General features: G+C 51.2%; 1 protein-coding gene across 1 annotated transcript; it reads right to left on the reverse strand.

Annotated features, from left to right (window-relative positions):
- Positions 1-119: 119 nt before the first annotated feature.
- Positions 120-2,047, reverse strand: LOC133069057 (interferon-induced transmembrane protein 2-like). Its single transcript, XM_061160139.1, has 2 exons — positions 1,761-2,047; positions 120-1,314 (listed from the first exon to the last, which is right to left on the reverse strand). Exons 1-2 carry the CDS (start codon positions 1,944-1,946, stop codon positions 1,141-1,143), a joined length of 360 nt encoding a protein of 119 aa, XP_061016122.1. The 5' UTR covers positions 1,947-2,047; the 3' UTR covers positions 120-1,140.
- Positions 2,048-13,181: the final 11,134 nt, after the last annotated feature.

Here is a 13,181-nt window from a genome sequence, read left to right on the forward strand (position 1 = left end):
CCCAGTGGGAGGGGCCGTGGCAGAGCGGGACGAAGAGTTCCATGTGACTGGGAGCCTGCACTTCCTGAGCTCTGACAACCTGCCCTCTGCAGCCCACAGCCCGGGGTCAGGTCGTGCTTGAGTCCCCCTCCATGATGGCGGTCCAGACTGGCCTCCAGCTGCTTCCTGCCTCCAGAGTCCTTCCCAGACCCAGAGAAGCAGGTGGTCCAGCCCCGCCTCCAGGACACACACCCTCCCTGGAGCTGCCCCCTTCTGCTCACCCCCCTGGGGCCCCCACAACCTGCCCAGGGACCTCTACCCCCAGCCACTTCTGAGGGGTGGGGGATGTAGGGTGAAGTGAGAGTGATGATCGGGGATCACAGGGGGGATGGACATCAGTTGGGGTGGTGCTTCCACCACCACAGCCCGGCTCGTTGTAAGCGTGTCTGCCCTGGGCTGCCCAGTGCCCGCACCTCCAGGGCCCTGAGAGGATGCGGAGGGGCTGCCTCCCTCGTCAGGGGCTGACCTTTCCAGGGTTTAGCCAGGGCCAGATTGCGCGGTGCCGAGGTGGCTGCTCCTCACTCTAGCTGCCCTCAGGCCACTGCTCCCCCATCACCCTCCAGAGGAGCCCGCACAGGGCCTGGTGGCTGGAGAAGGCAGCAGCGGGCTGGACCTTCCTGGCAGCTGGGAGGGAGACGGGGCCCCTAGACATGAAAAGCAGTCCCTCCCTAGAGAGCCTGGGCTGCCGCAGTCACCCTAACCCAGCGCTCCCTGCCAACCGACTGTCTGATCCTGAGGGTCAAGGGTGTTCCAGACACAGAGTGCCCTTGGATCAGGGTCAGGCCTTGAGAAAGGAGGGACCCCTATCCTGGGACCCTGCTCCAGGGTTGCTCCCATCTGGAAGCCAGAAACCAGCAAAACCAGAGCAGCACAGCGAGGTGGGGGAGGGTGCTGAGCCGCAGAGGCAGGCTGGGGAGTGTCAGTGCACTTTATTGAATTCACTGGCCTTCAGCTGGGTCTCTGTAAACTGCGCAGGAAGGGGCGGGGGGCGGCGCGGCGGTCTGGGGGCAAGGCCACCGCGCTGTGGAGCCTGCTGTGGACCGTTCAGGACTTGGTATTGGCCATAAGCAGCCACCGCCAGCCTCTTTGCTGTGTTAAATCCTAAAATGTAGAAAAATGTAGCCTGAAACTCGGCCCTGATCTAGTGGCAAGAACAATGATAAATATGATGATCAGAAGGAGGCCCAGGACCAGGGCACAGATGTTCAGGCTCTTGGCAGCGGAGGCATAGCTCTGGGCCCCAGTGATGTCGCCGACCATCTTCCGGTCCCTAGACTGGAGGGGGAGAGGTGGTGAGGGTCCAGGTGACTGCCAGGCCTGTGACTCAGGCCCTCTCCTGCTGACCCCCCAGTGCCCGTTCACCCCAGCAGTGAGTCTCCCCTGCCCATTCCCCGGAGTCTGAACAGGCCAGCGCCCATGGGCCCCCCTCCCCTCCCGGGGCTTCCATCTGCGTCCCCGCAGACTGTCAGCCTCTCCAGGAGCCCCAGGCTCACCCTCCCTTCCTCTCAGGCCCCTTCACTGGCCCCTTATCCCACCAGGGGATAAAAGGTTGACCCTGGTCACTCCCATGAGCCTCCTGCAGCCTCATCGTGACCTGCACATTGGTATACCTACACACAGGACAATACACACAGGAGCTCCCCAGCCCACGCACCGTCTGGGCAAGGCCCTCTCCAGGCCCACACACACTTTCTTGGAGATGCCCCCAGGTGCCCACCCACCTTCACGGAGTAGGCGAATGCCACGAAGCCCAGGCAGCAGATGTTCATGAACAGCGTGTTGAACAGGGACCAGACGATGTGGTCACGTCTGGGGCTCTCCGTCTGGATGTCAACCACTGCATTCTTCACGGGAGCTGAGCCTGGGGGTTCCCCCATCACAGCCACCTCCTGCTCCCCTGAGAACATGTCTTAGGGTGGAGGCTGCAGGTGTGGACACCGGTGAGGAGGACTAAGAGCTGGAGTCACGAGGCTGAGCTCTGACCAGTTTTGGAGTGAACCGGATGCTGGAGGGTGGTCCTTCATGGGGCCCAAACTTCACCTCATGTCAGTTCTGCTTTCTCAGAAGTTTCAATTTCCTGTTGTTTTGTAAATGCATGAATTGGCTGGGCACTGGGAAGGTGGACAAATCACGGAAAGTTACACACAGGCAGGGTGGGATGGTCACCATCCAAGAGCTGGCTTTCTGCCCCAGGCACACAAGTCAGGACCTATTTAGAATGTGGTCCCAAGACCTTCCCCAGCCAGGGGGTCTCAGGCCCAAGCCTGTTGCAGTGCCCACTGTCCCCACTCAGAGCCCCTGCCAGGCCCCACTCAGCCTCACCCCCAGACCCAGAGGAGCCCCACCCCCACCGCCAGCCCCCAGCGGCACAGCCTCCCCTCTGAGGAGCACTGGCCCCCCAGTCCTGAGTCCCCGCTCCAGGCGGGGTTTGGGTCCTTCCTGGTTGCAAGTCAGCACACAGCAGCCCGTGTGGCCTGACCCAAAGGAGCCTCCCGCGGTCCCCCAAGGGTTGGATTCAGTTCAGTCCAGTTCAGTCGCTCAGTCATGTCTGACTCTTTGTGACCCCATGGACTGCAGCACCCCAGGCCTCCCTGTCCATCACCAACTCCTGGAACTTACTCAAACTCAGGTCCATCGAGTCGCTGATGCCATCCAACCATCTCATCCTCTGTTGTCCCCTTCTCCTCCTGCCCTCAATCTTTCCCAACATCAGAGTCTTTTCAAATGAGTCAGTTCTTCCCATCAGGTGGCCAAAGTATTAGAGCTTCAGCTTCAGCATCAGTCCTTCCAATGAATGTTCAGGACTGATTTCCTTTAGGATGGACTGGTTGGATCTCCTTGCAGTCCAAGGGACTCTCAGGAGTCCTCTCCAACTCTATACTTCAAAAGCACTAGTTTTTCGGTGCTTGGCTTTCTTTATAGTCCAACTCTCACATCCATACATGACTCCTGGAAAAACCATAGCTTTGACCAGACGGACCTTTGCTGGTAAAGTAATGTCTCTGCTTTTTAATATGCTGTCTAGGTTGGTCATAACTTTTCTTCCAAGGAGCAAGCATCTTTTAGTTTCATGGCTGCAGTCACCATCTGCAGTGATTTTGGAGCCAAAAAAAATAAAGTCTGTCACCATTTCCATTGGTTCCCCATCTATTTGTCATGAAGTGATGGGACCAGATGCCATGATCTTAGTTTTCTGAGCATTGAGCTTTGAGCCAACTTTTTTCACTCTCCTCTTCCACTTTATTCAAGAGGCTCTTTAGCTCTTCTTCGCTTTCTGCCATAAGAGTGGTATCATCTGCATATCTGAGGTTATTGCTATTTCTCCTGGCAATCTTGATTCCAGTTTGTGCTTCATCCAGCCCGCCATTTTGCATGATGTACTCTGCATATAAGTTAAATAAGCAGGGTGACAATATGCAGCCTTGACATACTCCTTTCCCAATTTGGAACCAGTCCATTGTTCCATGTCCAGTTTTAACTGTTGCTTCTTGACCTGCATACAGATTTCTCAGGACGCAGGTCAGGTGGTTTGGTATTCCCATCTCTTGAAGAATTTTCCACAGTTTGTTGTGATCCACACACTCAAAGGCTTTGGCGTAGTCAATAAAGCAGAAGTAGATGTTTTTCTGGAACTCTCTTGCTTTTTCTATGATCCAGTGGATGTTGGCAATTTGACCTCTGGTTCCTCTGCCTTTTCTAAATCCAACTTGAACATCTGAAGTTCTTGGTTTTTGTACTGTTGCAGCCTGGCTGGGAGAATTTTGAGCATTGCTTTGCTAGTGTGTAAGATAAGTGCAATTGTGCAGTAGTTTGAACATTCTTTGGCGGTGCCTTTCTTTGGGACTGAAATGAAAACTGACCTTTTCCAGTCCTGTGGCCACTGCTGAGTATTCCAAATTTGCTGGCATATTGAGTGCAGCACTTTCACAGCATCATCTTTGAGGATTTGAAATAGTTCAACTGGAATTCCATCACCTCCACTAGCTTTGTCTGTAATGATGCTTCCTAAGGCCCACTTGACTTCACATTCCAGGATGTTTGGCTCAAGGTGAGTGATCACATCATCCTGGTTATCAGATTAACACACTATAAAACCAGATTTCTGAACATGTCTAAGGTGTATAAAGATAGCTCCTCCTCTTGTGAAACCCAGCCTCTGAAATTTCATGAATTAGTATTCTAAGGAAAAGCAAGTCTCTACAGGGCCTCTTACTGGCCAAAACAGCGCAGCCAAAAAATAGAGCTTTGCCTCATAGAGAAATCAGAAGCACGAAACATCAGCCTCGGCCACAGGCACTCTGACACACTGTCCTTTAGGAACTACCCTCTCCTGGAGGTATGAGGTCCAGCCCCTCAGGCTGCTACAGGCAAGAAGTACCTTTTCTTTCTTTCTTTTTAGTAGTTATTTATTCATTTCCCTGCATGGGGTCTTACTTGGGGCAGGCCCACTCAGTAGTTACCTGGAGTGGGTTTAGCTGCCCCTGAGGCATGTGGGGTCCTAAGTCCCCAAGCAAGGATTGAACCTGCCTCCCCTGCACACGAAGGCGGATTCTTCACCACTGGACCACCAGGGATGTCCCCAAGAAGTACCTTTTCACGTCGCAGTTGCCACACGGCCAGAGCAGCCCTGAAGCCAGGGCTCAGGGCCCAGCTGCCCCGGGACTACAGAGACGCGGCAGCCGGAGTGAGCTCTGGTTTTGTGGAGGCTCTGTCTGCCTCCCACGCTCGTGGCAGTGCACAGGCCTGGAGCTGCTGGAGGTGCCTCCTGTCTCCTCTGCAAGCCCTCTGCCCACGTGCCCCCCCCGCCCCCACCCTTCCAAGTCCCACAGCACCAGGAACACAGGTGTAGGTGTGGGTCACTTGCGAGCACCACGCAGACTCCCCACATCCCTGTGGCCCTCAGGAAGCTCATGGTGGGCCCTCACCCCGGCCCCAGGGCTCCTGGGTCCCTGGGCCCCTGGGTGAGAGGGACCTACCACCCACGGCCACCCACCCATGTCTAGTGGTGGCAGGAACAGAGCTTTCTTGTCCGGCACTGGAATCAGGGTCATTGTCGCCTCGACACAGTCCAGCTTGCCCTGACCTACGCAGGTAAGCCCTGTACCTGTGCCCTCGGGCCAGGAGAGAACAACAAAACCGTGTTACCAGCGGCTGGAAGGACCAACCCAGTGAAGTCGTGTACTCTGAATGTTGTGCCTCAGCCTGACTGAGGCGCAGGGCCCAGAGGCTTGGTGAGAGGTTATCCTGGGGGTCTGGGGGTGTTTCTGGATAAGCTTCACTTTGAAAGGTGGGCTGAGTGAAGCAGACCCCTCCCCAGTGTAGGGGGCCTGTGCGGCCCCTCAGAGGGCCTAGTAGAAGGTAGAGCAGAGAGACCCGCCTTCCGTGGGCCTGACTGCCTCCCCAGCCCCTCCAGAGCAGACCTTTTATCCGGAGAACCCTGCCTGATACAAGAGCAAGGGGATGGGGGCACCGGCTGCTGGCGATGTTAGGAAAGCGGGCCTGGAAGCTAGAGCCTTGTATCCCTGGGACCAGTTGTTGGTCAGAAATACCCACCACATGCTGTTTGCTGCTCTGCATGTTCTGCCTCTGAGCTCAGAGAGAAGGGCTGGTGGTGAGATCGGATGAAAAGAAACAGAGAAAGTCCAGGGAGGCTGGAGTGTGAAGAGTGCCAGCGCCTCAACCCCAGCAGTAAAATGTAAAATGACAAAGACTCTCCAGTTTTTCTCCAGTTGGGGGCCGCTTGCCCATCGCAGCCTGGCACATCAGATGCCTGCATTGTGGGGCAGCAGGGGAGGCAGGCATGAAGGACCGAGGCTGAAACAGTGAAGGCAGAAACGAGCACTGTGGGGAAAGGAGCGCCAGGCCTGAGTGGCACCTGAACCTGAATGAACTTAATGTTTTCAAAGTTGACCGCGTATATGAAAGAGTTCTCCTGTCCCCCTAAAAGCACCAGCCTGGACCCAAAGACTCTGTGCCGGCTTGAGACCTACAATAACCCTGGGGCCCCTGACTCTCTGTGAGGAGAAGGGGCTGGGAAAGCCTTGGGGTCTCTGAGGGCCGTGAGAACAGCAAGTGGGGTGCGCCCTCCAGTCTTGCCAAGGAATGAGCGCGCTCAGGGCAAGCTCCTCAGCATGGCTGCCGGGACCGCAGGACCATGCCCTCTCTGCTCCCCTATCTGTGCTGCGAGTGTGGGCCCAGGGGCCCCTTGTTTTAGTCCAAAGCCCTCCCACTTGACTCGAGGCCTCTCCAGGCCTCTTTTGCATCACTTTCAGTCTTCATGGGGCTGGAGGAGGCTTCAAGATAGTCCCCCAGGGGATACAGAAAGGAGGACCCCGAGGTCTTCTTGGCCAGGTATGAACGTGGGACTCCATTCTGCCAGGTCCCACTGCAGCCAGGCTGGGAGTCCCTGGTGCCCTTCCTTTGCATCCAGCCTGGAGGCCACCTTCCCTGGTCCCTACCTGACTGAGGGAGGCGAAACCCCGGGCCCTTCCTGGGGATGCAGTCAGATCAGGACACAGGGACTTGGGGCTGTCCGTGCCACAGCCTAACCCATGCACCCTTCCTAGCAGTCAGCTGGGGCCCCAGCTCATCTCCTGGCCTTGCCTTCATGTTTTCCCAGGCATTCTTCTGGTAGAATTTTGATGACCTTAGGAAAACGGTTGCTAATGAATCCCCTGCTCCTTCCCAGCGCTTCCGTCTGCTGGGGCCTGTGTGCTGCCTGCATTGTTAGGTGCGTGTACTTTCAGCCTTTCCTTGCTGTGAAATTTCACAAATACCCCCAAATGCGAGAAACATGAGAGCTCTGCCTCGTAATTGCTAAAATGCAAACGCCTGCAAAACTACCGGTTCACAGGTCGCCCACTGCCGCCACCCCACGAGGAGCCCCACGCTGGCCCTGTCAAGCTCACCACTCTCTGGGCCTTTATGCTGTGCACACACTTGCCCTTGATGCAACCTTTAACCCCTAATGGAGGTTAAACTGAGCCTAATTCAGCGCAGGTTGAACCTGAACACTAATTTGCCTATTTTGAATTCATGGGGCAGAGGAGCCTGGAAGGTTACCATTCCAGGATTCACCAGAGTCGGACATAACTTAGTGACTAGAAACAGCAAAGTAGCAAAACAAAGTGAAAGGGTGCTGTCTTCTCTGGCGTCTTTCCTCCTTCTCAGCACCACGCTGAGCCTGGAGCTGGCGTGTCCTCGGTGAAACTGTCCCACAGCTTGTCTGTCTCCTGTCCGAGGGCAGAGCCACTTGTCGTTGGTGGCCGCAAGGGACGATGCTACTGCTGAGCGTCTGCCTGAAACCAAGGGTAGCTGCTCTGGGGGTTGTGTAACGCTGTCTCTTTCTGGTTTCAATTATCTATTGCCACAACAAAGTTGTGTAATGACCAGCCACAAAACCTCAGTGGTATATACCAATAAGTGTTTGCTTTTGCCCAAGAGTCCAGGGGCTCCTGCTGACCTGGACCAGCCTCGGTTGGCCTTGGCCAGGCCCATCATCATCTGCTGCCAGCTGCGTGTTGAGGGGACAGCGCCAGCCCTTCTATGGGCACACTCATCCTCCAGCATGTCAGGCTGGGCATGTCTTTGGGGCCACGGCAGAGTCCCCACAGAGACAGAGGTGTATGAGGGGCTCTGCAGTGCAGTCTGGGGGCTGGCTGTGTTGCTCCCTCCATGCACATTAAACAGACACCTGTAGAAAGAGGGCTGCAAAAGCGGCCACAGCAGCTCCTCATCCAGGACCCTTGTTGGGGGTATGGGGTGGGCTGGAGACTCGGGGCCACTTCTGCAATCCACCCACTAGAGAAAGCTGGCAACTTTCCTCATGCTTCACAGCCACTGGCTGGAGACAGAGATACAGCCAGTGTTTGTATGTGAACTTTGCATCCGGCATCCTCACCAGACTCTCTTACTAATTCCAAAATATCTCTAGTTAGGCTAATGCTTGTTATTTTATGATTTCATCCAAAAGGGTGGATACTCCGCCCCACTTTCCTGTTATTTGAGTGGGGGTTGCTTACAATGATGACATCACTCTGAGACACTGAGGTGCCTCCCTGCGTGACGACGGGACGAAGGGCCTACCTCCCTCCTGATTATGCGATGGTTCTGTGCTCTTTATTTTTTTATTTTATTTTATTTTATTTTTTATTTTTTTTTTTTTTATTAGTTGGAGGCCAATCACTTCACAACATTTCAGTGGGTTTTGTCATACATTGATATGAATCAGCCATGGATTTACACGTCTTCCCCATCCCAATCCCCGCTCCCACCTTCCTCTCCACCCGATTCCTCTGGGTCTTCCCAGTGCACCAGGCCGGAGCACTTGTCTCATGCATCCCACCTGGGCTGGTGATCTGTTTCACCATAGATAGTATACATGCTGTTCTTTTGAAATATCCCACCCTCACATTCTCCCACAGAGTTCAAAAGTCTGTTCTGTATTTCTGTGTCTCTTTTTCTGTTTTGCATATAGGGTTATCGTTACCATCTTTCTAAATTCCATATATATGTGTTAGTATGCTGTAATGTTCTTTATCTTTCTGGCTTACTTCACTCTGTATAAGGGGCTCCAGCTTCATCCATCTCATTAGGACTGGTTCAAATGAATTCTTTTTAATGGCTGAGTAATATTCCATGGTGTATATGTACCACAGCTTCCTTATCCATTCATCTGCTGATGGGCATCTAGGTTGCTTCCATGTCCTGGCTATTATAAACAGTGCTGCGATGAACATTGGGTTCCGTGCTCTTTAATTTCTCATTTTCTAACACATGACAATGTGATTGTTGTTGGTGCCACTACGATCAGTTGACAGACCACATACAGGTCTCGTGGCTTCTTACCCCTTCACACCCAGTCCATCCAAGTCCTTTCCCTTTGGTGTGAAGAGCTCCCTTTGGTGGGGGCTTGCTGGTGGCCAAAGCCCCTCAATTTTTGTTTTCCAAAAAAAGAAATCTTACCTCATTCTTGAAGAGTACTTTCACACAGTAAAGAATTTTAGGTCTGAGCTGAACACATAGGCCACTAGCTTCTGCTTCTGTACTTTCTGTGACGTCAGCTACCGTGGAGCTGTTACTCCTTATCAGGAGATCTGGATCGTTACCAGAGTGTCTATGACTTTGTTTACACCTTTTGTTTGCTACAGATTTACGTGATGTGCAGAGGTGTGGACGCGTCTGTGTTTGTTCCGGCAGAGACTCCTCTGGGCGCTTACACCTGCGGGCTGGTCTTCCAGCAGTTTGAGGACATTCTCACCCCATGTACGCTCAGACACTGACTTCCTCCACTCTCTACTTCCTCTCCTTCTGGACTTCCAATTAAACACAGATTAAAAGTTTTCACTGTCCCCTGTCTCTCGTTGCTGTCTGTGGCTTCATCCACTGTCTGAACGGTTCTTTTCATCCGTCTTCTCAAAGTGAAGGTCCTGGGCAGCAGTGTCAGCCTCACCTGGAAGCAGAGTTTCCATGAGATCTGAGACTCATGCAGGTTCACTCCACGTGTGCTGCAGGTGTTATAAACTCCCCAGTGATTCTTATTTCCATTACAGTATCTTTCAGTTCTATGATTTCTAATTAGTTTCTTTTCAGTTCTGTAAAGTGACTTTTAATGGCTTACTATTCCTGCTAAAATATTTTGTTTACCTCCAAGAGCTTAGTAAGCACGGCTGGTTCATTATCTGGAAATTCCAGTATTCAGAGTTTCTGTGATGTTTTTCCTGCTGATCCTCAACCAAGTTTTCCTGCCTCTATGGGTCCACAGTTGGTCTCAGGCCTGAGAGGGCACCTCACCCCAGAGAGGATCCTGATGATTTTGGCAAGGAATCACCTAAATCCAGTTTCAGGGACTTCCCTGGCCATCTAGTGGTTAGGACTTTGCTTTCCAATGCAGAGGGTGTGGGCTCCATCCCTGCTGGGGGAATTAAGATCCCCCATGCCTCAGGGCCAAAAAACAGAAGCAACATTGTAACAAATTCAATAAAGACTTTGAAAATGGTCCACATCAAAAGAAATAAAAATTTAAAAATAAATCCAATTTCAGAGGCAGAGATTTCTCCACATTTCTGGGTCTTTCCTTAGTTACGTCCCCGTTGGGTCTCTGTTTTTAATTCATGTGATAGTGCTTCTGTCAGGACTTATTTCTGTCTTATTTCTCATGTTTGCTATTTGCTCTACTCTCCTGTTTCTTTCTCCATTTTTGTTGATTTTCATTTGTTGGATCTTCTTTTTAAATTTATAACTTTCATAAAAAGTTATATTCACTCACTCACCAATGAACACTAAGCACCTACTCTGCCCACAGCTGACGGGGTGGTGGGCACGCATGTGCTGCGGTGTCTGCAGCCTCCGTCTGCTCCCAGCACCGAGCATCGAGGTCCCCGATGCCTTCACTGTACGGTGTCCCTTCTCGTGCCCTGTGACACTGGCATTGCCCAGAATTTTATGTGGGGCTTGTACGGCTGCCCTTTTGCCCTTTGTTCCTGCCTTTTTGTTGTTGGTGGTTTGTTCATAAAACAGGAAAAGGTTTTGCAAAGATGTTTGGCCCCTCACTTCCTTTATGGCTTGTGGATTTTTCTGGGTGTGTTTTTCCTCTTTTGCAGTTCCTGCTTCAAGAATGTTATCAACGTAGGTGTTTGAGAGGGGCACGTTCTGAGGCTTTCTGGAAATATCTTTGTTATATTCTTACATTTGAATGACAATTTGGCTGAATATTTAATTTTATATTTTTTTACTTGTAATTCTTTAAAATGTCACCCCATATCTTCTTATATGGTTTGTTCAGAAATCTGGGATCAGTATGATTCTAGTTCCCATGTATGTGGTCTGTTCCTTCTCTGTGGAACCTTCTTTTTGGACACTTTTCTCTGATCCTCTTAAATGTCACGGCAGCACACCTAAGTGTGGGTTATTTCTTATCTTGCCTCTTTGTGATCCTCAGTCTGAAGCCCTTCATCTTTCTTCACCTCTGGGAAGTTTGGCTTCGTTTCTTCCTCAAGCATTCCTTCCTCTCATCCCCTTTCTCCTTCTATCCCAGGACATGAGGCACTTCTTTCCCAACAGCTCAGCTCCCTCTTCATCCCTGCCTCCTGCACGTCCCCTGTCACCTCTCAGGACCACCCTAGATTGACACCCCACACACCAACCTGCCTTTCAGGTGTCCATCCCTGTTTTCAGTTCTGGTCATCAGAAGAGTGGTAAGAGCCAGCCCTTCCAGAGGCCCAGTCTGTACCAAACACTGTTCCAAATGCTTCACGTATATAAATAGATTTAACCTCTCAACAACCTGATCAGATAAGTGCAGTTATTTTCCTCATTTTAGAAAAGAAGCAATGAAGGCATTAGGTAACCTCTCCAGCATCACATGGCTGGACAGTAGTAGAGCAGGCCTAGGTGCCCAGGCAGGCTGCCTCTAGGCTCCAGCCTGCTTATCCTAGCACCAATTACTTATTTCAACAAGCCTAACATTGACTTTTCCCTAGTTTTGTATTTTGAAGCAATTTTAGATATGTGGAAAATCACAAGGGCAGTACCAAGAGCCGCTGTACCTCTTCAGCCAGGTTCCCCACGGTACCATCATCAAACCGGGAAATTAACATGGGTACAATGCTATTGACTAAACTGAAGACCTTGTTCAAACATCACCAGTATTTTCACCAATGTCCTTTTTCTGTTCCAGGACCCAGTGTTGCATTTAGTTATTCCTCCCAGCCTCCTCCAGCCTATAACAAGCTTCAGTGCTTCCTTGCCCTTCATGATCATAATACATCTGAAGAGTATCCATCAGTTATTTTGTGGAATGTTCCTGTTTGGTTTGTGTAGTGTTTCTCATCTTTGGAGTGACTCAAGTTAAGGAAAGGTTTCTGATCACATCCTCATTTACACTTACTCCTACCCTCCACAGGAGGGAATCCTGAGTCATGAAGGCCTCCTGGTGGGTCCTTCCTAACCTCAATGTGGATCCAGGGGAGTTGACCAAGGGGGGTCTTTGTGGAAAGCTAAGGGCACTAACTCGACAACCTACTAGGCACTGCCTGGCTGTGTCCCAGCATCTAGGCTTCTAAAGGCCCAAGAAGGGTGATAACCACCCCAGGCAGAGGTGAGCCTAGGCCCCTCCCATCAGGGCACGTTGCTCATGGATTTGTTCACAGGGCCTGCTGACTGGGTTTACCTGTTTTTTAAGCCAGGGGTCAATCAGATTTTAAGCACATGTGGTAAGAAATCTTCTAGTCTGAAATAAAGAGTCGTTCTAAATACCTGGCAAACAGGAGTGCTGCTGGAGATATTTCTTAGCTGCGGTGGCAGCTCTGACCTAGATAACCACGGGAAGCTGAGGGTGCAAACACACTAAGATTCAGGTGTTTGTGTGTACAGTCATAATTGGACACAGGCTAAAACAAGACACATGAGGTATCAAAGAACAAACCTGACTCCATATCAGAGTTATTGCCTTAGCTCTAATCTTTGTGGTACTGGCTCTGCACCCCAGCTCCTCAAAGCTGAAAGAATGTTGCCTTGGGAATTCCCCGGTGGTCCAGTGTTTAGGACTCCGTGTCCTCATTGTTCAGTCCCTGGTTGGGGACCTGAGATCCCACAAGCTGTGTGACCCGGCAGCCAAATATTTAAAAATTAAAAAATAAATGAACCTTGCCTATAGCCTGAAATATACATAATAACCCTTTCTCAAGGCTCTGCCTCCCAGGCTAGACCTTTAAAGGCATAACAATGTTTCATTCAAATAGAGGAGAAAAGGCTACAGAACAGAGAATAACACTTGTCTTGCTGGAGGTTTACAGAAACATTATGACCAGACCTACACAAGCAGCTCCAAGAACAAAGAGTTATCACATCCCCTCCAAGGTCTGGAAGAGGGCTGCAACAACCCCCTCCCCTTTTAGTATAAAAGAAACCTGAATTCTAACTCAGGGAAGATGATTCTTTGGAACATGAGTCTGACATCTTCTTCATCTGTGCAAATAAAGTTACTATGCTTTGTCCCAACACCTGGTTTCTTGATGTATTGGCCTGTCACGTGGTGAACATACAAGCTTGGACTCAGTAACAGTTAGAGCTGAACTCAGTAAGAGATTTCCAAGGGGTCTTTTGTAGTTTACAGTGACATTTGGAATAGAAAAGAAATTGGC

This window comes from Dama dama, chromosome 2, assembly GCF_033118175.1.
Source record: "Dama dama isolate Ldn47 chromosome 2, ASM3311817v1, whole genome shotgun sequence".
NCBI classification, from domain to species: Eukaryota; Metazoa; Chordata; class Mammalia; order Artiodactyla; family Cervidae; genus Dama; species Dama dama.